Below are 23,137 nucleotides of genomic sequence, written 5' to 3'. Positions count from 1 at the left end.
TGCTCTCTGGTATCTTTAGATTCCATTAACAACTTGGCAATATTTTGTAATTATTTGTGAATTATCAATTACTTATGTTATAAAGACATCCATTATCTCAATACCTGCTTTTCAATGAACTAATTAAAAAATACACAAATGTATGTACATGTGTGTACACTTACATATATACACATGCAAACATGTATACAAATACATAATTTATTCTCTCATGTGGACTTTGTATTTCAAATATTTCCTTACAGCAATATTCTAAGGTATACTTACCTGTTACCTTGGTTTTCTCTAGCAATACCACGAAACAACTGTATGCGATTAGTTTATCAGCATTTGTTAAATGTTTTAAAGTATTTATTGGTTAGAAATATTGGTGAAGATTTTTAGTGTTTCCCCTCTATTTTTTTTTTTTTTCCTTAAATGATGTTGCATTGTTGCTTTTTAAAGAAGGCCACACAGAGGGGTGCCTGGGTGGCTCAGTTGGTTAAGCGGCCGACTTCGGCTCAGGTCATGATCTCGCGGTCCGTGAGTTTGAGCCCCGCGTCGGGCTCTGTGCTGACAGCTCAGAGCCTGGAGCCTGTTTCAGATTCTGTGTCTCCCTCTCTCTGACCCTCCCTCATTCGTGCTCTGTCTCTCTCTGTCTCAAAAATAAGTAAACGTTAAAAAAAATTTTTTTTATAAAAAAAGAAGGCCACATTAAGAAAAGAGAAGTCTATTAAGTGGTACTTGAGAGAACTGAAAACTTTTTTTAGGTAATGTTTATTAGTGATCATATAAGAAAGGAATTGTCCTCAAATTTAACTTATTTCCAAAGAAACTTGCTTTTAACACTATGTGTTACAGTTTTGTCGTCAGTTGAAAGGTCTATAGTGTTTTTCCTTCTTCTGAATTAGTAAAATCTACTTTAGTTTTAAAAAATATATTTTATTATATTTTTAGAGCAAGTTATATATGGTCATCAGTTTATGAATCTGGCAGGAGACAATTTAACTAACGTCAGCCTATTTGAAGAACATTGTGAAAATCTTCTTTGTGATTTAATAAGCCTGTCACTCAACAGGTATGACAAGGTAATGCTTTAAGAGTTTATTTGTATTTTTGATACTTAATGGAAATACTCCTTAATGTGTGTAGTTTATAAGAATTTAAACTGAAATTGTTTACTTGTTAACTCTCCTAATTTTATATTTATTACTATCTGGGAGTTGACTGGGAAAATAATTTGATTTAAACATTTAGTACAGGGGGCGCCTGGGTGGCGCAGTCGGTTAAGCGTCCGACTTCAGCCAGGTCACGATCTCGCGGTCCGTGAGTTCGAGCCCCGCGTCAGGCTCTGGGCCGATGGCTCGGAGCCTGGAGCCTGTTTCCGATTCTGTGTCTCCCTCTCTCTCTGCCCCTCCCCCGTTCATGCTCTGTCTCTCTCTGTCCCAAAAATAAATAAAAAACGTTAAACATTTAGTACAGGCTGAAATTAATGTTTCAGAGGCGGTTTTTTGTTTGTTTTTTTTTAATCTTCCATCTTGTCAAAAATAAATAAAAACAAGATGTTTATGACAATAACTGTATATTTAACTTCTGTTCCAATAGGAGAGTCCAGCCCTTTAATAATACATGTATTGTTACATAATACAATAAATGAGTAGTTAACTAAAATTAGTGAACAATTGTAAAGGGAAATTTTATTTGTTTTCAAAAAAGGTCTAGGGGCGCCTGGGTGGCTCAGTCGGTTGAGCGTCCGACTTCAACTCAGGTCACTATCTCACGGTCCGTGAGTTCGAGCCCCGCGTCGTGCTCTGGGCTGATGGCTCAGAGCCTGGAGTCTGCTTCCGATTCTGTGTCTCCCTCTCTCTCTGCCCCTCCCCCGTTCATGCGGTCTCTCTCTGTCTCAAAAATAAATAAACGTTAAAAAAAAAAAAATTAAAAAAAAAAAAAATAAACCTAAGGTTTAAAAAAAAAAAAAAAGGTCTAGAATCATGGGGAGAATTACTTGTTTTTACTAAATTGTGTCTAACAGAGTGTTTAATGCAGACAATGATTTAAAGGTGCTATATAGCTACTCATTTGCTAGCAATGGAAATTTTTAGATCATTATCAGTTATTTCAGATTTTTAGCACAAATCTTATAGGAAATGAGGATTTATAATTTTTTATAATTTAGATTGTGTTTTATGTATTACCAAGGTCTTTTAAGTCTAGTCTACATAATGTTACAACTAATGTAATTAGTGGATTAACCAAATAGGGGTTAGTAATACTTTAAGTTATCTTTTACTCCATATTACATTAAAAACATGAATATAGTATATGTGAAGTAGTGATTGCATAATCAATTTCTGAAGTCTAGCTGTACTTGCAAGTATAGTGTATATACTCTGCATTATGTAGGACCATTGAGGGTATATTTGATAAAAACATACTTAATCTAAAATTGCTTAACCTTTATAGGTCCCCAACAATTGTATTTATTCTGACTTGTAAAAATTTTTTAATTTGCTTTACAATGGATTAAATTTGTTTTCTAATCATTTTATTAAAAGTTTTTCTGTTGTGGCTGATGAATTAGATCAAAGTTAGGAAATCAATGCCCTGAGCCCATATCTAGCTCATTGTCTGGTTTTATAAATAAAATTATACTGAGCACAGCCCACCTTTTTTTTTTTTAAGTCCATTATTTATGATTGATGTTGCATAATAATGGCAGAGTTGAGTAGTTGTGACAAAGACTATATCTCCCTGAAATATTTACTATCTAGCCCTTTACGGGAAAAGTTTGCTGAACATCAGTGATTAAAGCAAACTTTTTTAAAAGTTGAAAATGAAGTTCATTGTATACTTTTGGTTTTAAAATGGGGATTTATTTTAAAATTTAATGGAATGGCACATTTTTCATAAACAATTTATGTAATTGAACATCAGTGTTAAGTCATCTAAATCATTCTTTTAAAACATTTGGAACGAGGTATGTGGCATATAAAATTCTCTTTTAAAGAACTCATTTTGGTTCTTCCCTACAGGTCAGGCCTTCTGAAGCATTAATGAGTCACCACTGCCCATGTCCATGTATTAAAGAATTATGGGTTCTACTCATTCATCTTCTAGAACACAGAAGTAAATGGTCTCTTTCAGAGGTAAGTTGTCAGATTGATGTGTTAATTATTGTTCCTAACTCTTAAATTGAATTTATGCAGTGGTTTTAGCCAAGAAAAATGTTACAAAGTTTCTTGTTTATAATAAAACAACCACCACCACCAAACACATCATTAGTTGAGTCCTAAATACCTAGTATATTTTTAACCCTAAAGTGGTAATATGAAACATCTTGGAGAAGTGCAAGATTTGACTCATTTTCACAAGTTTTTTGTTGTTTTCCTATCAAGAATCTTTTAGGCTAAAATATTTCATATTGTCTAGTAATCCAGGAAACAAGTTAGGAAATATGGCAGATTTAGATTTGAAGAGAAATATAATAGGTTTGTTTTTGTTTTTGTTTAATGTTTTATTTATTTTTGAGACAGAGCGTGAGCAGGGGAGGGGCAGAGAGAGAGCGAGACACAGAATCTGAAGCAGGTTCCAGGCTCTGAGCTGTCAGCACAGAGCCCGATGGCGGGGCTCAAACTCAGAAACCGCGAGATCATGACCTGAGCCAAAGTCGGACGCTTAACCCACTGAGCCACCCAGGCACTCCTAAAATAGGTTTTTATTAAAGAATTTTATGGCATCTTATTTCAAGGAAGGAGGAAGAAAGCGCTAAGGAGAGCATGAGAAATTTTCTTTGACCTCATTTTGGGCCAAATCTTTCAGAATGGGGCTTTATTTATTCAGCTGTTGTGGATTAGTAGAAAAAAAGAAATATTCATAGGCAGAAGTAAGAACAAAGAATTCATCGTGAAATGATATTTAAAATTGTTATGTTATATGAAAATGTCTTTGATTTTAATGGATTTCAGAATTTTCTGATTGTCCACAATTTGGGGTTTGGGTGCTACTATCTCATTCTAATAACAAACATACTTTTACGAGTTTACAGGTGTTATATTTATTTTCAGTTTATTATTTCAGTGGTAAATTTAAGTATAAACTTAACATATCTTATAATCAAGTAAAAAAATTCTTTTTTGCTTGCAGTTTGGCTTTTCAGTAGAGTTCAGCTTTCTTTGGTGAGATTTCAGTATTACAGTCTCAGGATTTTTTTTTCCTTTGATCATTTGCCAGCATATTTTGTTTCATTGACATGGTAAATATCAGTTTTTCCATTTTCTGTAAAGCTTATTGTTTTTAAGGATTTTATATTTCTTTACAATTCTTATTTTACCAATTTAAGACTTGAACATATAGACCACATATAGTGCAGGTTTGTACTTGTTGCTGTTAGTTTTCATATAGTAGGTGTAATTTTAAAATATTGTAGAAATTTGCATAGTAATATTTATTGTTTGACCTAAATTATGTATATGTTATTCATTTTATATAGTAACCAGACTTACTTGTCTTAAAATAATGAAAATCTGAAGGCATTTAATTTTTTGTAGTACAAGTAAAAAGTAATTGATATCATTCACAGATTTTGAAGGCTATTTTATTTTTAAATTAAGGTTCAAATTTGCCATGCCTAATAGTAAGACATTTTAACCTTCCTGCTGAAAAAATAATCTAATCATACTGGGTATCATCATACAATAAACATTTGCATGTTTTAGTGAGCTTGTAGAAAGTGAGAAGTCCTGAGGCCAAATACTGAATGTAGGTGGGAACTCACATCAGCTGAAGACTGAAGCTGCCCCATGACCTTATAGACAGTTGCTAAATTGTGTAAACTTGAACATTAGCTTTTGTACGTAGAAGGTACAAGAAGACAAAGTCAGAGTCGACCCAAGTTGGTATCCTACTAATACACTAGCTGCCCTTAGTTCTGGGCCCCCCAAAAGAGGAACTAGGACCTCAACTAAATTTATAAGGAAAATAGCCCTTTACTCTAATATTTTGCAGTTTGAAATTGCTTCAGTGTATTTGTTATTGCAAGCCAGCCCTCAGGTTTATAGCCTGAGTTGGTGTTGCCTGGATTGTAGTAAAAATTTCAACCAGTGACTTCTAAGCAGCCATGGACATTGGATGAATGCTTACACCTAAATCTTCCCAAGTAACTCCCCCAAAATACAGAACAGCAAGAACAAATAAAACCACACCAACATGTTGATAGCTTAACTACAGGATAGGAGTGATAAAAGGGTTTTAAGTTAAAGGTAAAAACCACCAAAGCTCTACCATAAAACTTTATAGGAAGCAAGGGCAGTCTGCAAAACAACTTGGAGAAAAGAAGAAGGAAGCTAGCAGTAGTCATCAGATAGGTGACATCAGTCATCAGATAAAACCATTGCCAGGTTGTGAATATACTGAGAAAGTTGGTCATTCTGACCTTTCTGACCTTCCTTGTAGGTCAGAGAACTGACTATAGGATAGAACATGAAAGTGTGTACGACATGAGTAGGTAGTCTTTGAAGGTAGGATTCTGGAGAATAAAAAGGCAAAAAAGGAATGATAGTCTTGGTGATTGGGTGGTGAAAGGTATAGGAAGTAAAAACAAAATGATCTTGTAAAAGAAAAGAAAAAACAAAATCAAAGTTCTCATACCCAGTCTCCTACCAATGTCACCACCAAAAAAGAAAAAGGAAATTCAGGAAAGAAATGGGACTTTGGTACATTGACAAAAGAGGCCTCCACTGGACTGGAAATCTTTTAAAGTCCAAATTTACTAAATGAAAGAAAGGAAAAGGAAACTTTGGTACAAGTCTTTATAAAGTTACTACTAGAAAACAGCATTGAAAAACTTTAGCTGATACACCCTTTGCACAAGAAACAACTGTGAATCAGAAGGAAATTTTTTAATGTTTATTTTTGAGAGAGAGCACGTGAGCAGGGGAGGGGCAGAGAGAGAGAGAGAGAGGGAGACATAGAATCCAAAGCAGGCTCCAGGCTCTGAGGTGTTAGCACAGAGCTAACCCTGAAGTAGAGCTGGAACCCACGAACTGTGAGATCATAACCTGAGCCAGACGCTTAACTAACTAAGCCACCCAGGCACCCCTGAAGCAGAAGGAAATTTTAATTTTAATCCAAACTGGATTAAATAGACAAACATTTGGAGCTATAAAAAAAAAAAAAAAAAAAAAAAAACAACACCCTGCATAAGATACTCAGGTGTTAAAAAGAAGTAGAGTAAAAGCCAGAAATGAATGAAAAGAATAAATTGAATGCAGGAGAGAAATGAAAGAAAAAATAAATTTAGAGTTGACTAAATTACAAGGTGCCCAAGAAAAATACACTCAAATGAAAATTTAATCAGGGATATGAAAGAAAGGCAGAAAACATCCAAGGAATATAAAGAATTAGAAAATAGCTGAAATGGAAGGTAAGCAAAAAGGAAATAGCCATATGTGTAAATGGAGTCTTTAAAGAAGAAAACAGAACAATACGGTGTAGCTAACACTCAAAACTGTTATCTAAGAAAACAGTTATTGGGGGAAAAAAAGAAGAGCTAATTCTACATATTGAAGGGGCCTACCAGGTAACTGGTAAGATTAACTCCAAATAATTCATCCCAAGACATATCATACTAAAACTGTTTGATTTCAAACATGACTTTAGGTCCTAGAGGAAATCCTCAAATTTTCTAGGCAAAAAGACCAAATAACTTAAAAGAGCAAAGTAATCTGACCTGCACTAGGCTTTTCAAAAACAACAGAAGGTAACAATGGAACATCTTAAAAGACTCAAAGAGCCTTCCTCCTTGTGAGGACACAGCCAGAAGTCTGCTGTCTAGAGAAGGACCCCTGATCTTGGACTTCAGCCTCCATAATGAATAAACAATATGCCACAACAGAGCAAGCCTTCAGCTTAGAGAAAAGTGTTGTAGGTCCCATCTTTCACTCTACAGAGATTATATGGACTGGAACTATGACATACTCACTCCCTTGATAGAAAGCTCAAGACCAAGAAAAAGTGACCAAACCCAAAGGAAACAAAACAGCAAAAAGTTTCTTCTAAGACAGCAAAGAAGCTAGCTGAAAATTATTCCTTGTACTATCTGACATGCAGTGTCTTTGGGGACCGAGATGGATGTGGATAAACCAAGAAAGAAAAACAGAAAAACCAATTGAAAATTTCAAGAACAGGGCTGTTTCCCTTCCTCATCCACCTGGGAGTTAATGATATCACAGAAGACATGATCATTCCCTGAATGTTGACAGCAGTCTAAGCTCCACACAGGGACTGTTCTTAACAGCTTTCCAGACTGCTGAAGGCAGAGACTTCTTTTCTTTCTTCATGTTGTACAGAGATTTTTAAACTTTACGATGTGACAACATTAATTTATACAATACCCTCATTATGTTTACATTTTTAAACTTTTTTTGTTTATTTGAGAGAGGGAGTGTAAGAGTGCAAGCAAGGGAGAAGGAGAGAGAGAATCCCAAGCAGGTGCCTAGCTGTCATCATGGAGCCTGTTGTGGGGTTCAAAGTCGCTAACCGTGAGATCATGACCTGAGCTGAAACCAAGAGTCAGACGCTTAACTTACTGAGCCACCCAGGCGCCCCCCTCATTATGTTTTTAAAAGAAGAAATCATGCGTATGTGCACATGCATATACACACTAACATTTTTCCGTAAAGTATTTAATTCCTTCTCCCTACCCCCTGGCATCCCCCCCACCCCCATCCCTGGAATGTGGTAGGTGAAGATTGAATGGGATTTGGAGTTTTCTTGCTGAGGAAGAGACATTTTCTGCAATCAGGTCTGTGTTCAAAGAACTAATGTTCTAAGGAAATTATCTAAAGGGGAGAGGCAGTTCAGGGCTTTTAAGTTATTTTCAAATCTGCCTGTGCTCCTGCTGACCTTTGTGAAGCCAACAGGATGATGTTTCCCAAGGGGACAGTGTATAAAGCAATTAAGGAACCCTCATGGAGGCTCAGGAAGGTTTGCAAATTCACATACACCTCAAATTATGTGGGAATTCCAAGAATGGAAATAAACTAATTTGATCAAGGACATAATTGTGTTCCAGGAAATATTCTAAACACATAGCTTTTGTAGATCTATCTGTATGACTGTTTTCCTGAAAACCCAACACTCATTATCTAGTAAACGTCAATTAGATTTCAGTTTCACAGAAGGAAAGCTAATAAATAATCCTTGAGTGATAGTTCTTACATGCCAGAAAGTAGAATGGGTGTGAGGTTAAGTAAACTGTTCAAATAACAGAATATGATAAACTGGACTTCAAATGCAGATTTATTTGGTGCTACAACTCATGTTTTTTCCTACCACACAATTATGTAAGAAAGTGCATATTTAAGAAAGAAAAGAGGGGCGCCTGGGTGGCGCAGTCGGTTAAGTGTCCGACTTCAGCCAGGTCACGATCTCGCGGTCCGTGAGTTCGAGCCCCGCGTCAGGCTCTGGGCCGATGGCCCGGAGCCTGGAGCCTGTTTCCAATTCTGTGTCTCCCTCTCTCTCTGCCCCTCCCCCGTTCATGCTCTGTCTCTCTCTGTCCCAAAAATAAATAAAAAACGTTGAAAAAAAAATTTAAAAAAAAAAAAAGAAAGAAAAGAAATAGCTGAATTAATTCACTCCTCTTTGGGGAAATAGACCTAAATATAGTTTATGTGTACTCCCCAAATTGCCATGAATGAGGCAGGGGACACCGGTGTTGTACCATGTGCAATATCATAGCGTTTCTGACCAGTACAAATTATATTTTAGCTACCACATATATGCATAAATTTATGTATGTTGTCACGTTTAAGTGTCACAGAAAGATTGTTAAAGAAATTTTCTGTGAAATAAAAACATCATTAATACCAAAAACAAAAAGACAAAAAAACACCCAAAACCCCACAAAGATTCAAAATGTATGGGCCAAGGATTTTATAACTTTCACCCTGGCAATCCCACTTCTAGGAGTTTATTTTTGGTATATACATCTAGCAATTCAGAAAAAATGCATATGCATCAGGCTCTTTAGTGCATTGTTTATAAAAGCATAATATGAGAAACTACCTAACAGCCCATACACAGACTAGTTGAACCAACCATGGTATATCAGCACATTGGAGTACTGTGTTCAATAGACTGAATAAAATATCTGAAGCATTTGATTTCCAGGATTTATTGTTACATAAGCAAAGTGCAGACGAATATTTATAGGATGCTACCTTCTGTGTATGAAGATGGGGAGAATAGTAAATGCATATGATTAGTTGTGCACAGATAAATACTGGAAAGACAAATCAGAACTATGAAATCGGTGAGTAGGAATGGGAGATTGGTGAGGGACAGTGCAGTGGAAGGGTTTGAATGTGTTGTTATGATTTTAGAACTGTGCTAAACTTGAACATGCTCCAGAAATAAATCAAGGTGCGTGGAAGAGGGATTCATTGGAACATAAAGAGAAACACCTAAATCGAGCTGTATTATAAGTGAGTAACACATGGGAGAAGTGATGGGGGGGAGGACTGACCTAGACAATTTGGAGTGCACTATTTTGACAATGTGCTCTAAGGCTAAAGACAGAAGAATTGTAATGAACTGCAAATACTGGACTCGTTTGTAGATTTGTCTTACAGTGCTATATATGAGTTAGCAATTTTAAATCTTTACTTGGGTTCTAGGACTGAGCAAATTAATATATTATGGGTGATTAAGAGCCAACTTTGCCACTTTTGGAAAATTGAGTTACAAATATGAAAACAGGGAAAGGTAGAGTGAAAGATAATGTGTAGGAATAGAATTTGAGATATCAGTATGAAATAATGGTTTTTAATCATCAGAACTAGGAGTGTGTGTGTGTGTGTGCGTGCGTGCACGCACGCACACACATGGACGTGTGCATACATGCATTTCCTACCTTATCCAATAGGTGGGCCTACAAACGATGGTATTTGAGTAACAGGAAACTGCAATGTCTTGGTTTTGAAGACCAACCTCCAGTGACAAGAAACAAAGTTCCTTTGGCAAATGACTGGTCTTCCAGGCTGGGGCATGAAAAGAAAAAAATGAACCTGGAACATTTTGTACCAGAAACTAAGGAGGTACTCAGAAAATAAAGAAGACACCTCTGAAGGACAAAAGAGCCAACATGAAGATCTCCCACACTCTAAACCTGGGATAATTTGAGGAACAAAACAAATGACAGCAAAGGATTGTAATCTATACAGTAAGACTTTATGGATTCATACTGGTATAAATGAAAAATAAATGGAGAGAAGGGAAACTCCTCCTAATAAATGTAGATGTTGGTGATAGAATTAGAAAATCACCAGTTGACAACTTCCTTAGTAACTGTTTCAGGCAAGAATCCTCAATGGCTGCCAGAAGTATGACGAAAAACAGTATTTTTACAGCTGGATAAGTATCTACACTATCAGTTACAAAGGGAGCAGTAACTTTACAGTTTAGAAAATCTGGCAGATACCACCTTACCCACATGACCAAAGTTAACCAATAATAGGACAAATGGATATTATGTACCTTCAGTGTGATGTGATGCACTTAAAGAAGAAAAATGTGTCTTTGGTATTCTTGCCAAAAATATATAATGTGAATCTAATTATGAAGAAACTTAAGTTAAATCTAAATAATGGACCTGTACTCCTCAAAAATGTCAAGGTCAGGGAAGATAATAACTGAAGAACTATTATGGATTATAAGAAATAGAAGAGATCTGGTGGCTACATGCAGCATGTGAGAATAGAGGGGATATGATAATGCTTTTAATTGTAGCTCCAAAGAAGTAGAAAGTGGAACAGAGAAAATACGTGAAGAGAAAATGACAGAAAATTTTCCATAGTTAAGAAAAGCTATTGCATTAAGAAAATCAATTCCAGGGGCTCCTGGGTGGCTCGGTCGGTTAAGCATCCGACTAGGGCTCGGGTCATGATCTCACGGTCCATGAGTTCCAGCCCCGCGTTGGGCTCTGTGCTGACAGCTCAGAGCCTGGAGCCTGTTTCAGATTCTGTGTCTCCCTGTCTCTCTGCCCCTCCCTGTTCACACTCTGTCTCTCTCTGTCTCAAAAATAAATAAATGTTTAAAAAAAAAAAAGAAAGAAAGAAAAAATCAATTCCAGTTAGGATTAAAAAAAAAAAAAAAAAACAGACCTAGATATATCATAGTGAAACTGCAGAACATCAAAGACAAAGAGAAGAGCTACAAGCATTCAGACAGAAAAATGTTACTTTCAAAAGAATGTCAATTAGACTATCAGCTGACTTCTCAACAGCAGTGGAGGTCAGTGGGAATGTTAATTTTCATTGTATTAAAGCAAAGTAGTTGTCAACTTAAAATTTTTCACCAGTGAAATCTTTCAAGGGTGAGGTGAAACAAAGCTACTGTCAGTGAAACAGAATTGAAGGGAATTCTAAAAGAGGTATTTTAGAAGAATGGTGCCTGAATTGGGGGAGTTGGGGACAGGGCAGAGGTGGTGTGATGTATGAAGGAATAAAGTGCAAAGAAAATAGTAAATGTTTTGTATAAGTCAGTAATATAATCTGTTTGAATTAAGAAATAGTTAAAGTACACAGTAATACTGGTGTAGAAATTGGATAGGGCATAATGAGTATTTTAAGGTACTTATTTTAAGAGGAGAATGAAGATATGTATTAACTTATCAAGACATTTGCCTATATGCTGTTATTTGTAAGGTAATCACTGAAAGAAGAGAAAGTAGACTAACGTACTAGCTAGTGGAGGGGGAAAAAAAATATTTAACCCAAAAGAACTCAAGAAGGAGGTGTTTGTGGAAAAAATAGGTATACAAATAGAAATACAGAATAAGATGGTAGATTTAAAACTCATTACATTAGTGGACTACTAAATGCTCATTTAAAAAAATATACTGTCAGAACAGAATGTAAGCTGTTTATAAGAGATAAGCTAAAACAAACTATAGAAGAGTTCAGAATTGATAGAAAAAGATGTAATATGTTAAACTAGCATTAGAGAAAATTAGACTTTAAAACCAATAAGAGCATTAGGTCATTTTGTACTGATAAAAGGTTCAATTTATCAGGAAGATAAAGCAAATTTAAATTTTTATGTGGCTGAGAACATAGTATTAAATGAAAGTAAAAATTGAATTACAAGAAGAAATACACATATGCTTAGAAATAATTGAAATACATTTCTAACCCATAGGTGAAAGAAAATATAATGGAAACTGTAAAATTTTTTGAAGTAAATGATAACTAACATACTACTAATTAAAGCTTTGGGACTGCAGCTAAAGATAAAGAGGGAAAAGTATAACTTTATGTTTTTTTTTTTTTTTTTAATTTATTTTTGAGAGAGTGAGCTCTCTCAAGTAGGGAGGGTTAGAGAGAGAGGGAGAGTTCCGTCAGCCTCTGCCATTGCAGAGCCCTGAAATTTATAACTTTAAATACAGATGCTAGAGGGGGGGAAAAGCTGAAAATTAATGAGCTAAGAATTCATCATAGGGGCGCCTCAATGGCTCAGTTAAACATTTGACTCTTGATTTTGGCTCAGGTTGTAATCTCACGGTTCCTGAGATTGAGCCCCATTTGGGGCTCCGGTCTGATAGCTCAGAGCTTGCTTGGGATTCTTTCTTCCTCTTTGCCCTTCCCCCACTCACACACATGCTCTCTCAAAATAAGTAAATAAACTTAAAAATAATTCATCATACAAGAAGTTAGGGAAAAAAAATCCCTGCATAATAAACCCAAAGAAAGTAAAAGGTAGCAAATAAAACTAACACAAATTTGTAAAATTAAAAATAACAAAGATCAAAACAGAAAAAGACTAAAACAGCCAAAAATTGGTTCTTTAAAAGTTACTAAAATTGGCTAATTTCTCTTGAAATGATTACACAGTCAATACTAAAAATTTAAAACGGAACATGACCAGATTTTGCGGATATTTTTAAAAGTTGAGATATTGTCATTAACTGTACGCCTAATAACTTGAAAATGTTTATGAAATGGACAAATTACTAGAAAAAAAAAGTTACTAAAACTCATCAAATGTTCAACAACAGTGTATCAGGTAAATGGTTCATCATATAGTCATATTTTGGAATACTTTGATGAACTAGGCCTATACGCAATATGGATGAATCTCGGAAACACGATGTTGAGAAAAGAAGCAAGTTATAAAGAATAGAATTAGGCCACTTAAGAATATAAACATGGATAAAAAAGTGGTGATGGGAAGCCAAACTGTATATGATTTAGGCTTATAGGCCTATGTGGCAAAACTTAAAAAACAAGAGAATGATTTATGATGAAGGTCAGGATAATCATTTCCCCTGGATGGCAGAAGATGTGATTGTGGAACACATGGGATCTTTCTAGAGTGCTAATCACGTTCTAATAATTCTTAACCTGTGTATTTTTATTCTTTAAATTTCACATACATGGGTTTTTTCTCTTTTATGTGTATATATTATTATACAAATGGAGAAAAAAGCCCAAACCAAACGTTATGTTCTTAGTGTAATTGAATCATATTACCTCTCTTTGTATAGTCATTTTGGAACTGGTTGAATAAACTACTTAAAACATTCTTTGACAAATCGAGTGACCGAAGACGACCTTCTGTGCCTATAATCCAGCCCAGGGATCCATTAGGTTTTAGTTGGTGGATCATGACTCATGTAGCATCATTTTACCAGTTTGATCGCCATGGAACACAAGATGAAATGGTAAGATTTTATTTTCTTAAACTTTCTCATATTATTAATATGTATTTTTTGTAGACACGTTAGTAAACGAGCACAGAAACACACCAAAAAGATCACAGGGGCACCTGCGTGGGTCAGTTGGGTGTCTAACTTCAGCTCAGCTCATGATCTCATGGTTTGTGAGTTTGAGCCCCACGTCAGGCTCTGTGCTGACAGCTCAGAGCCTGGAGCCTGCTTCGGATTCTGTGTCCCTCTCTTGCTCTGCCCCTCCCTCACTCATGCTATCCCTCCTCTCTCTCTCTCTCTCTCTCTCTCTCTCATAAATAAAACATTAAAAAAACAAATTAAAAATAAAAGTAGATCACAATCCTACAGAGAAAAATTCAGCTTCTGAATCTAGAAGTTGGTAGACCTTTCCCTAAACATCTTGAAAAATGGTAATTTTTATGTTTTTACTGTTTAAGGAAGAGCACCTCGTAGAAGACTTGAGATCTAGTCCAGTCCTGGCTCTGCTACTAGGTAGTTGTGTGACCTTCAGTAAATTACTTCAACCTTTCTGAGCCTGTGTTCCCTCTTCCAAAAATCATGGGATTGAGTGTTCAGAAAATGCCTTTTAGTTCCAAAATCTGTAAAATTGATGAAGGGAAAGCACATGTCTCCAGTAATGAGTTAGTAGTTTCTGTGAATAATTAGGTAAAATTATTTCTTCCAAATAATGCTTCTTTAGGGAAGCTTTTCATAAAGATATCTTAATCTATTAAACAACCATGAGGTTTACTTCAAATAGATTTTATTATATTAATTTCTAGTTAGAAACATTTTTTTTTGGTGTTATTTAAAAAGCCCTGTGAATAAAACTAGCTGGTAGACATATTTATTTGAAGCTCTATTTGTGTATAATTATTCCATGTTCAGAAGTGAATAGTGTAGTATTCTATTAGCCCATCAGTTCTATAACATATGGAATCTTTTAGCTAATGTGTCTGATTTTCAAAATTTACCTTTTTCAGGGGGGGCGGGGGGAGTAGTTCCCAAATCTGGCTTATCATCCATCAGACCTACCTGGAAGTTTTTAAAAATTCAGGTTTTCAGATCTCAACTCTAGAGGTCCTGATTTAGTAATCTGGTTTGGAATTTGGGAATTCTTATTTGTAAAAAGTTTCTTGGTTCTCATCCTCTATCAGGTATGGAGATCATTGCTTATGAAACCTGTTCCTTGACAGACTTTCTTCTTTTTGAATACTGAACAAAGTCAGCTCGGAAATCATGCATGGAATCTGAGGGTCAGTTAGCATTGACAGTTATGTCATAGGAATGGAAAGGACCTCAAAAGGTCTTCTAAATGATCCGCCTAATAATAAAAAGCTTTCCAGGAGATCCCAAGATAAATTAAAATAATAAATCAGAAAGTTCTCTGAGAAACTCACACACAGATCAATATTAACGTATTTAAGCATTATACCAATTTATTGAGAGGGATCAGTGGAATGAGCATCCCAGAGAAAAGGATTATATGTCCTTTGTTTCTGTACATCACTTCTTATCATGCTGATATGTAGTAAATACTCCATAAATCATAGCAGATTGTCGTTATTATTGCAGTAGACCTTTCATTGAGTATTTTTGTGGAGTTAATATGTTAATGTTTCACATCTTTTAACCATTAGAATACTAGAACATTAAAGTAACTCAAAAATTTACCCTATAAAATAATGTCTTTACATCAGCATTTTATTTCTCTTCCCATTTTAATTCCCCAGTACATATTTTTGATTTTAATCGGTGTAAATAAAAACAGTAATTAGTTAAAAGCACCTTTGAGTTACCATTAAGGTGGTTATCATAATAATAGGTGCCAATGATAGGATGTACATGAAACAGATTTATTGCCTCTTGCTTCAGGGAGCATGCTTTCAGATTATAAATGCTTGCTGGAACTGCCGCTAACACTTACGCAAGTGAATGGTGTATTTCAGTGGTGGTTGATGTTGACCTCCACATACACCCACATGTGGTACGTAATCTAGCCATGTTAATATATATCATTACTATTACTGTTGTATTGTACAGTTGCATTGCTGAAATCACTCTTCTATTTCATACAGAGAATTCCATAGGAAATTAATGCTTTTATTAGCCCTGAATCAAGATAGTAATTGAATTATCTGTGTTTAAAGTAGCTCAATCTACGTCTTTTAATATGTCAGCAGTTCCTGTATGATTTTCTTTTGCTAAAATACATATATTTTAAGAATCTTAATTTAAATTATATAGAAGGTTTTAAGAGGAAAATGCCATCATATTTGAAAAAGAACCTTTCATATGATAAAAATAATAGAGATGTATAATGTATATGTATATGTGTAAAACAGACTTGGACTGTATTCATGAGTGCTCAAAGAACTTCAGATATTTCTGGACTTCTTAATATCTTTGAGAAAAAAAAACGCCTCAAGCTCTCTAGTTGATACTAGTTTTCATTAGGGGTGATGCCTTCAGCATATTGCTTTTGCTAAGTGTTTTGTGGGTTTTTTAAAAATTTTATTTATTTACTTAGAGCAAGCATGAATGGGGGAGGGACAGAGGGAGAGGGAGAGAGAGAGAATCCTAAGCAATCTCCAAGCTCCACACGGAGCCCAACGCAGGGCTCAATCTCATGATCCTGAGATCGTGACCGGGGCCGAAAGAGTTGAATGCTTAACCTCCTGAACCACCCAGGCGCCCCACATTTGCTAAGTGTTTAATATTTCACAGCGACTAAGCAGCCTTTATATCTGTGAAGTAACATGAAGTAGGGAGAGAGTAACATATCCATTTTACAAGTAACAAAACTGAGGTACACCATAGTTAAATGTCAGCCTATCTTTGTCACTTAGATAAATTTGATATTGGGGTTCTCCTAAAGACCGCCTTCTCTCATGAATAGACCTTCAGTATGGAAACCGTGTGTACCAGTTTGCCATGGACAGTTTCTGTTATGCCTATTATCCCCTCCTCCTATCTGGTTAATTTTCCTTTTACTCTCAAGTGTCTCAATTTGGTTCAGAAGTCCTGTAATCATTCTGATCTATGAATGTAAAGGTATATTGACTCATCCTTTCAGAGAGATTATGCAGAATGCTAATTTGGATCTGGGATATATTTTGATCAGAATTTTGAAAATTTTCTGAATTCTTTTTTCTTTTTATGATATAGTATCACAGCCAACTACCATATAGAAAATGGCCATGCATTAATAAGCCTGCTTTGTTCCACTCACAAGATGAGATCTTTACATTTTATTTTTTTAATTAAAAAAATTTTTTTTAATGTTTGTTTATTTTTGAGAGAGAGAGAGAGAGAAAAAGTGCTAGTGGGGGAGGGGCAGAGAGAAGGGGAGACAGAGGATCCAAAGCAGGCTCTGCACTGACAGCAGAGAGCCCAACGTGGGGTTTGAACAAGCCGCGAGATCATGACCCAAGCTGAAGTTGGACACCCAACCGACTGAGCCACCCAGGCATCTCAAAATTTTAACATTGTAAATAGGTTTCACATATGCTTCATTTTTTAATTTTATTTTAAAAGCTTTTTTGTGGATTAAACTTTTGCTGTGCATTTAATCACAAAATTTGCCAATTGATTAATGTAGGCTTGTAAGGAAAATTTGGTATCTCATACTAGAGGCTTTAGAGTTTCATGTGTTTCTATTTAAGGTTTTTCTTTCAACCTAGATAAGAGTGTGTTATCTTCTCACAATTGCCACCATCTATTTTAAAAGCAAATATAGTTTAAAGAGAAGAAATATTTTGGGGCATTGCAGGAATCAGTTTAACAGTACTTTCCCTGCTGATGTCACGCCAGCTGATGCTCATCTTCGAAACATCTGAAATGGTGACTAGATAAAAAGTCTGAAATATAACCTTAAAGTGAGAACTGCACCAAGTTACCTTGTCTGCTGGAAGTGGAGAATGGGATATCTCTTTTATATTTGTGGTAGAGACATGACCTGTCCTGAAGCTTAAGTGGTTGTCTTAGTTTGGATGGTGGGATAAGAGATATTAAAACATAACCCAAAATTGATGACTTCCTATTTCCTTTCTTTTTTTTTTTTTAATGTTTATTTATTTTTGAGAGAGAGAGCATGAGAAGGAAGGGGCACAGAGAGAGGGTAGGGGGACAGAGGATGCGAAGCAGGGTCTGTACCGACAGCAGAGAGCTCAGTGCAGGGCTTGAACTCACAAACCGTGAGATCATGACCTGAGCTAAGTCGGACACTTAATCAACTGAGCCACCCAGGCGCCCCATATTTCCTTTCTGTCAGAGAGATTAAGTTTTGTATAAGTTAGTATGTAGAAAAGAAATGTAGGTGCTCAAAGTTCAGTTTTGCTGTGGAGAAAAAAATCTGTGTCCTTTGATACAGTCTCTTAGACTTGATTTGGGCATGATATAGTTGTCATTCTTTAATCTGAGTTATGGTTTATTTTTGTTTTAGATTATAGCCACAGTACTGATCCACAGAGTTGAAATTCTCTGGACAAGAATACATTACTTGCCTATAATTCCTGTGATTCAAATGCCTTGATAGAACAGAATCACTGAAATATACTCACTAACACTATGAAACTATAAAGCTAAATACAGTAGTCCTGTCATAACCCCTGCTTATTTGGGGTTAGTGATGATGTTTTCTTAGTCAAGAGTGATATAAAAGGGAATTGCTGAAAGGTGAGGGAAGGTTTATTAGAAAATGGGAAGAATACTGGCTTTGGAGCAAAATTCTTGCTCTGACTTGTATGTATATATACATAACCTCTCTGAGACTTAATTGTGTTTGGAAATTGTGAAATGGAAAGTTTTTTTTGGGGGGTTTTTTTTTGAGGAAGTAATATAAAGACCTTAACACAGTGTTCATATAGTATTATAAAACAAAATAGTCTCCTTTTTGAGAGAATTTTAGGACCAGTTACCAAGGCTGCTCATTTCTGACACCAATTGCAAGCTCAAGAATGCCCAAAACCATATAATTTACTTAGATTTACAGAACTCTCTAAAAGCTGTTACAGTCATGGTTATGGTTTATTACAGAGAAAGAATATAAATTAAAATTAGCTAAGGGAGGAGTATATAGTAGAGTCCAGAAGTACCAAATGTGGAGCTCCTGTTGTTTTCTCCCCATGTTGTCAAGATACGTTAGTCTCCTGGCATCAGTGTGTGACAGTATGCAGGGAGTATTTCCAACCAGGAGAGCTTGCCTAAGCTGCAGTGTTCAGTTTTTATTGGAGCTCCATTACATAGATGTGATGGATTGATTGCCCACACGGTTAATCTCAATCTTCAGATCAACTTTCCAGGTCTCCACAGCCCTTAGCCTAAGTCACATTGTTGGTTTTGGGCTGTGGCCAGCCTCCACCCTCAATTACATTGTTAGACTATCCAGTATGACTCTAGGCTCCCTGGCAAACAAAGATATCCCTATCAGGTGCAACATTCCAAGGGCCTAGAAATTACTCCCCAGAAGCCAAGGATAAAGGCCAGATTTTCTCTTTGGGTAAGGCCAAATTCTTTACTACAGATTCTCACCTCATAAAAGGTTTGTATTCACTTTATTTACATAAATATATCTGAAAAGGTCAATAATTTTTTTTTTTTTTTGCTAAAAATAACTGAGTCATTGTATCAGTTATTTATTACTGTGAAACAAAATTTGGCAGCTTAAAACAGCAAACATTTATTATCTCACACAGTTCCTAAGGCTCAGGTATACAGTAAGAGCTTAGCTGGATGGTTCTGGCCCAGGATCCCTCATGAGTTTGTAGTAAACTATCAGCAGGTGCTTGAGTCTCTGAAGACTAGAGCTGGAGGACTCACTTCCAGTCTTTCTCATGTTGGCAGGAGGCTTTAGTTACTCATCATATAGGCTTCTTCAGGCCTGTTCACACTATGGTTTTCCCTGACGGAGTCAACAAGAGATTTTCATTAAGATGGAAGCTTCATTGTGTTCTAACCTAATCTTGGAAGTGACATACCAACACTCCTATTAGTACTGATGCTCTCTTGATAACAGACCAACCCTGGCACAGTGTGCAGTGGGGTGGGGGTGGAGGGTTAAATAAGTGTATGAATACCAGGAGACAGGGTCATTTGGGGCCATTTTAGAGAGGGGCTACCACAGTCATTGAGTACCTTTATTAAGGAAATGTTTGTTTAGTAATTTTATGTAATGAGCATCTTACATGAACATTATCCAGTCATTTAAAGTCGAGAATATTGCAGGGGCGCCTGGGTGGCTCAGTCAGTTAAGCGTCCGGCTTTGGCTTAGGTCATGATCTCCTGGCTCATGAGTTTGAGCCCTACATTGGGCTCTGTGCTGACAGCTCAGAGCCAGGAGCCTGCTTGAGATTCTGTGTCTCCCTCTCTCTCTGCCCCTCCCCGACTTGTGCTCTGTCTCTCTGTCTTTCAAAAATAAATATTTAAAAAAAAATTTTTTTTAATCAAGAATATTGTACATGCTTTAACCTTTTATGAGTCATTTGGGTTCATCCTTCTGAACAACATATTAATTATGATGGGGATGGTAGGGTATGATGAGGCTCTTTGCTTCTATTCTTTAAGGGTTCTGGCTTTGCTTTTCGAGGTGTTACAGTTACCTTTTGTACCTTTTTCACTCACTGTCAGAAACTAGTTGTTATTTGCTTCCTCTCCAAAGCACTTTCTTTTCTTCTGGTTTTGACTAGTATACATGTATCCAGAGCTTTAAGAACTGAGCATTCCTCCAGGCTTTCCCTTTGGAAAGCAAAGCCTTTTTCAGTGCCTAGCTTTTGTGAAGAATTTTGGCTTTGTGAAAGTCCTTTTCGGCTTTCTTCCTTATTGTGAGGAGTCTTCCAGATAAGTGACCATTGATTAAATGAGGTAGCACTGTGTACATTTTTTTCCTATACAAAATGTGTAGTTAATTGCTTAGTAGAATAGATTGTCTTGATGTTATTATACATAAAATGAAAAAATCTCTGGTGAGTAAAGTATCCAATGAGGAAAAACACTCAAAGCATAAAACACTCCAAAAACTACATGAAGTGTTTTTTTCCCACTTAAATTACATATGACAGCAAAATTTAAATATTTGTTAAAACAGTTATAATTGTATAGAAGTGCCATTGTTTAATAAAACATGTCCTGTTAAGGTTTATATTGGATTGGAATAGTTACAATTTTTTTTTCTACCAAGTCTGTCAAGTTACTCTGTCCAAGTAATTTTAGACATTCAAGAAGTTGTAATGATGTCTGATGATAGAGAAGATATTTGTACTTCACTACTAGCCTGCTATGCTATAATTTCAATGCATAATTGAGAGCAATAATTTTGCTGCAATATTCTCCCTTTCTAGAGACAAATGGAATCAAATTGGAATTTTGTAGAAGAACTGCTAAAAAAGTCCATCGGTGTTCAGGTATGCTTTCAAATGAGACAATTTGTGGGCTTTGCTAAATTTCTAACATTACAGATTTTATTTTTTAAGAACTGAGAAAACTCTTAAAATGATTTAAATAACAAACTCTGTTTACTTATTAAAAACCTGAGGTGGAATCATCATTCTTTGTTAATGAAGAGGCAACATAAGATAGTTCCTATGAATGAGTATCCTTTGAAGATTTTTATTTCAAACACTGAGTTGCCAGTTGAAGGACAAATAAAATTATCCTAGCCGGTGACTTTGACAAAATGTATTCAGGATAAGTAGTGGATGTTTCAAAACTGTACGCCATTCTTTGACTGTATGGTATCGGGTCTAGAGACACGATGAGGGAGATAGTGGCATTGGAAATTCGGCTGTATCCTCATCACAGCAGGAGGGTGACTTGCCTTGCTGAGCAATTTGTCTTACAGGCGCGAATCCTACTCTAACTGATAAGGTCCTAGTTTCTGAGCCCTCATTTCCTACGTTATCATTTTTCTTTCTGCGGAGCCGCTAATGTGGTGCTTCATGGCCCAGAGGTCAGATTTGACCTCCTTTTAAAATAGTTTTAAATGTGCTATTCATCACATCTTTAAACATACTGTATTGTAGTTCTCTAAAATTTTGTAGTATAAGTTATTTATGTAAGAATTTAAGGGGAAATTTTAGCAAAGAATATTTTTAAATTTGGGTAGTAGATTACTTTTCTGTTAGGATATGAAGATTGTTAAAATCTTGAGGAATAAACAAGAAATATAGTACAGGATTGATATATATATATCGTATGTACGTACATGCACACTCATTCATACTTATGAATACACGCACATTTATTTTGTAGCCATATCTTTGAAAATCATATAAATAGTGTCAAATTTTCTTTTCCATTTTATCTATATTAACTCTTAATTTTTTTAGGTAAAGCATACAATAAGTACATTTAGTTTATAATATGAGTCTTCCAATTAATGAGTAAAAATTCTAGACTAGAATTCCAAAGACTTTTGCATACATAGTTGTATGAAAAACAAAATAACTATAACCTCAACCATTGTAAAAGTTTTTATTTTTATTTTTTTGTGTCATTTCAATTGGCTTTCTCCTTCGTTCTTTTTGAGAACATACTGATTTAGTAATTCAGAAAGTGTCTTATATACATTTTTTTTTTTTACTTCAAGAATGTAGGGGATCCCTAAAAAGTGGTCATTGTTAATTATGTTAGCTATTGATCCAGTCTTAATGCCTTAACACAGCTTTAAAACCTCTTAAACTTCCTTTCAGCTCTAACATTGTATGAATTTATGGTTTATTCAGGTAGGTTTTAAATTACAGAGTATTTCTTAGGTTCTAAGGGTCATATGGATAAATACCCATACACTCATAATGGTCTAGGACAAACAGGAGAAAGAATTTATCATCATCTCTGTTCCATTGTTTTTTGACTAAGAAGTTTGCTTTTTGACTAAGAGATTGAAAACCCTCCTCAGACCCTTTTTAGTTGCTTGAAAATTCTTTTTTTCTTGTATTTATGACTCACTATAATTTTGATTTTAAATGAAGGAAACTCATTTACTTGAAAAAAAAAACTTTGAACTGTCTTACTCATAATGTAATAAAAGTTATTCTGACACTGCATAATATATCTTTACAATATAGCTAGTATGTTAATGGTGTTAGCTGAACTTATTTTGATGATAAATAAGTAGTTCTTGGAAATAAGTAGTATGCCCATCAGGAATTGCCTGGCTTGTGGTTTCCCAGAGTTGGGATCAGTGCTAAAACCAGGGAAGTCCTGGGCAAACTGTGGGAAGTCAGGCACCCTAGAAATAGAAATAGTCTAGTGACTCCCAAGAAACTTTCTCTGGGAATTTAGATGTAACATAAAGTCAAAGTAATTTTTCCCGTGAGAGAAGCCATTATAATATTTAGAAAGAAGTAGTCCATTTTCTCTAGTGATCTTTCAATTTTGTCATGCCTTGATTGTATCAAATTAGATTTTATAAGTAGTTCAGTACTACTTGCTGGAGTT

General features: G+C 35.5%; 1 protein-coding gene across 4 annotated transcripts in view; it reads left to right on the top strand.

Moving 5' to 3' along the window:
- The window catches only part of MMS22L (MMS22 like, DNA repair protein), a 133,879-nt gene that overhangs the window by 9,756 nt on the left and 100,986 nt on the right, over window positions 1-23,137 (top strand). For all 4 annotated transcript variants that reach the window (XM_058734774.1, XM_058734772.1, XM_058734773.1 and 1 more), the window contains 4 exons: window positions 937-1,067; window positions 3,012-3,125; window positions 13,520-13,696; window positions 21,040-21,102. In XM_058734774.1, the coding sequence (XP_058590757.1) occupies window positions 937-1,067; window positions 3,012-3,125; window positions 13,520-13,696; window positions 21,040-21,102 (485 nt within the window). The remainder of the gene's footprint in view (window positions 1-936; window positions 1,068-3,011; window positions 3,126-13,519; window positions 13,697-21,039; window positions 21,103-23,137) is intronic.

The sequence above is a fragment of the Neofelis nebulosa genome, chromosome 6 (assembly GCF_028018385.1).
Source record: "Neofelis nebulosa isolate mNeoNeb1 chromosome 6, mNeoNeb1.pri, whole genome shotgun sequence".
NCBI classification, from domain to species: domain Eukaryota; kingdom Metazoa; phylum Chordata; class Mammalia; order Carnivora; family Felidae; genus Neofelis; species Neofelis nebulosa.
The sequence above is the reverse complement of the archived record's forward strand: the minus strand, read 5'-3'. Positions and strand labels throughout refer to the sequence as shown.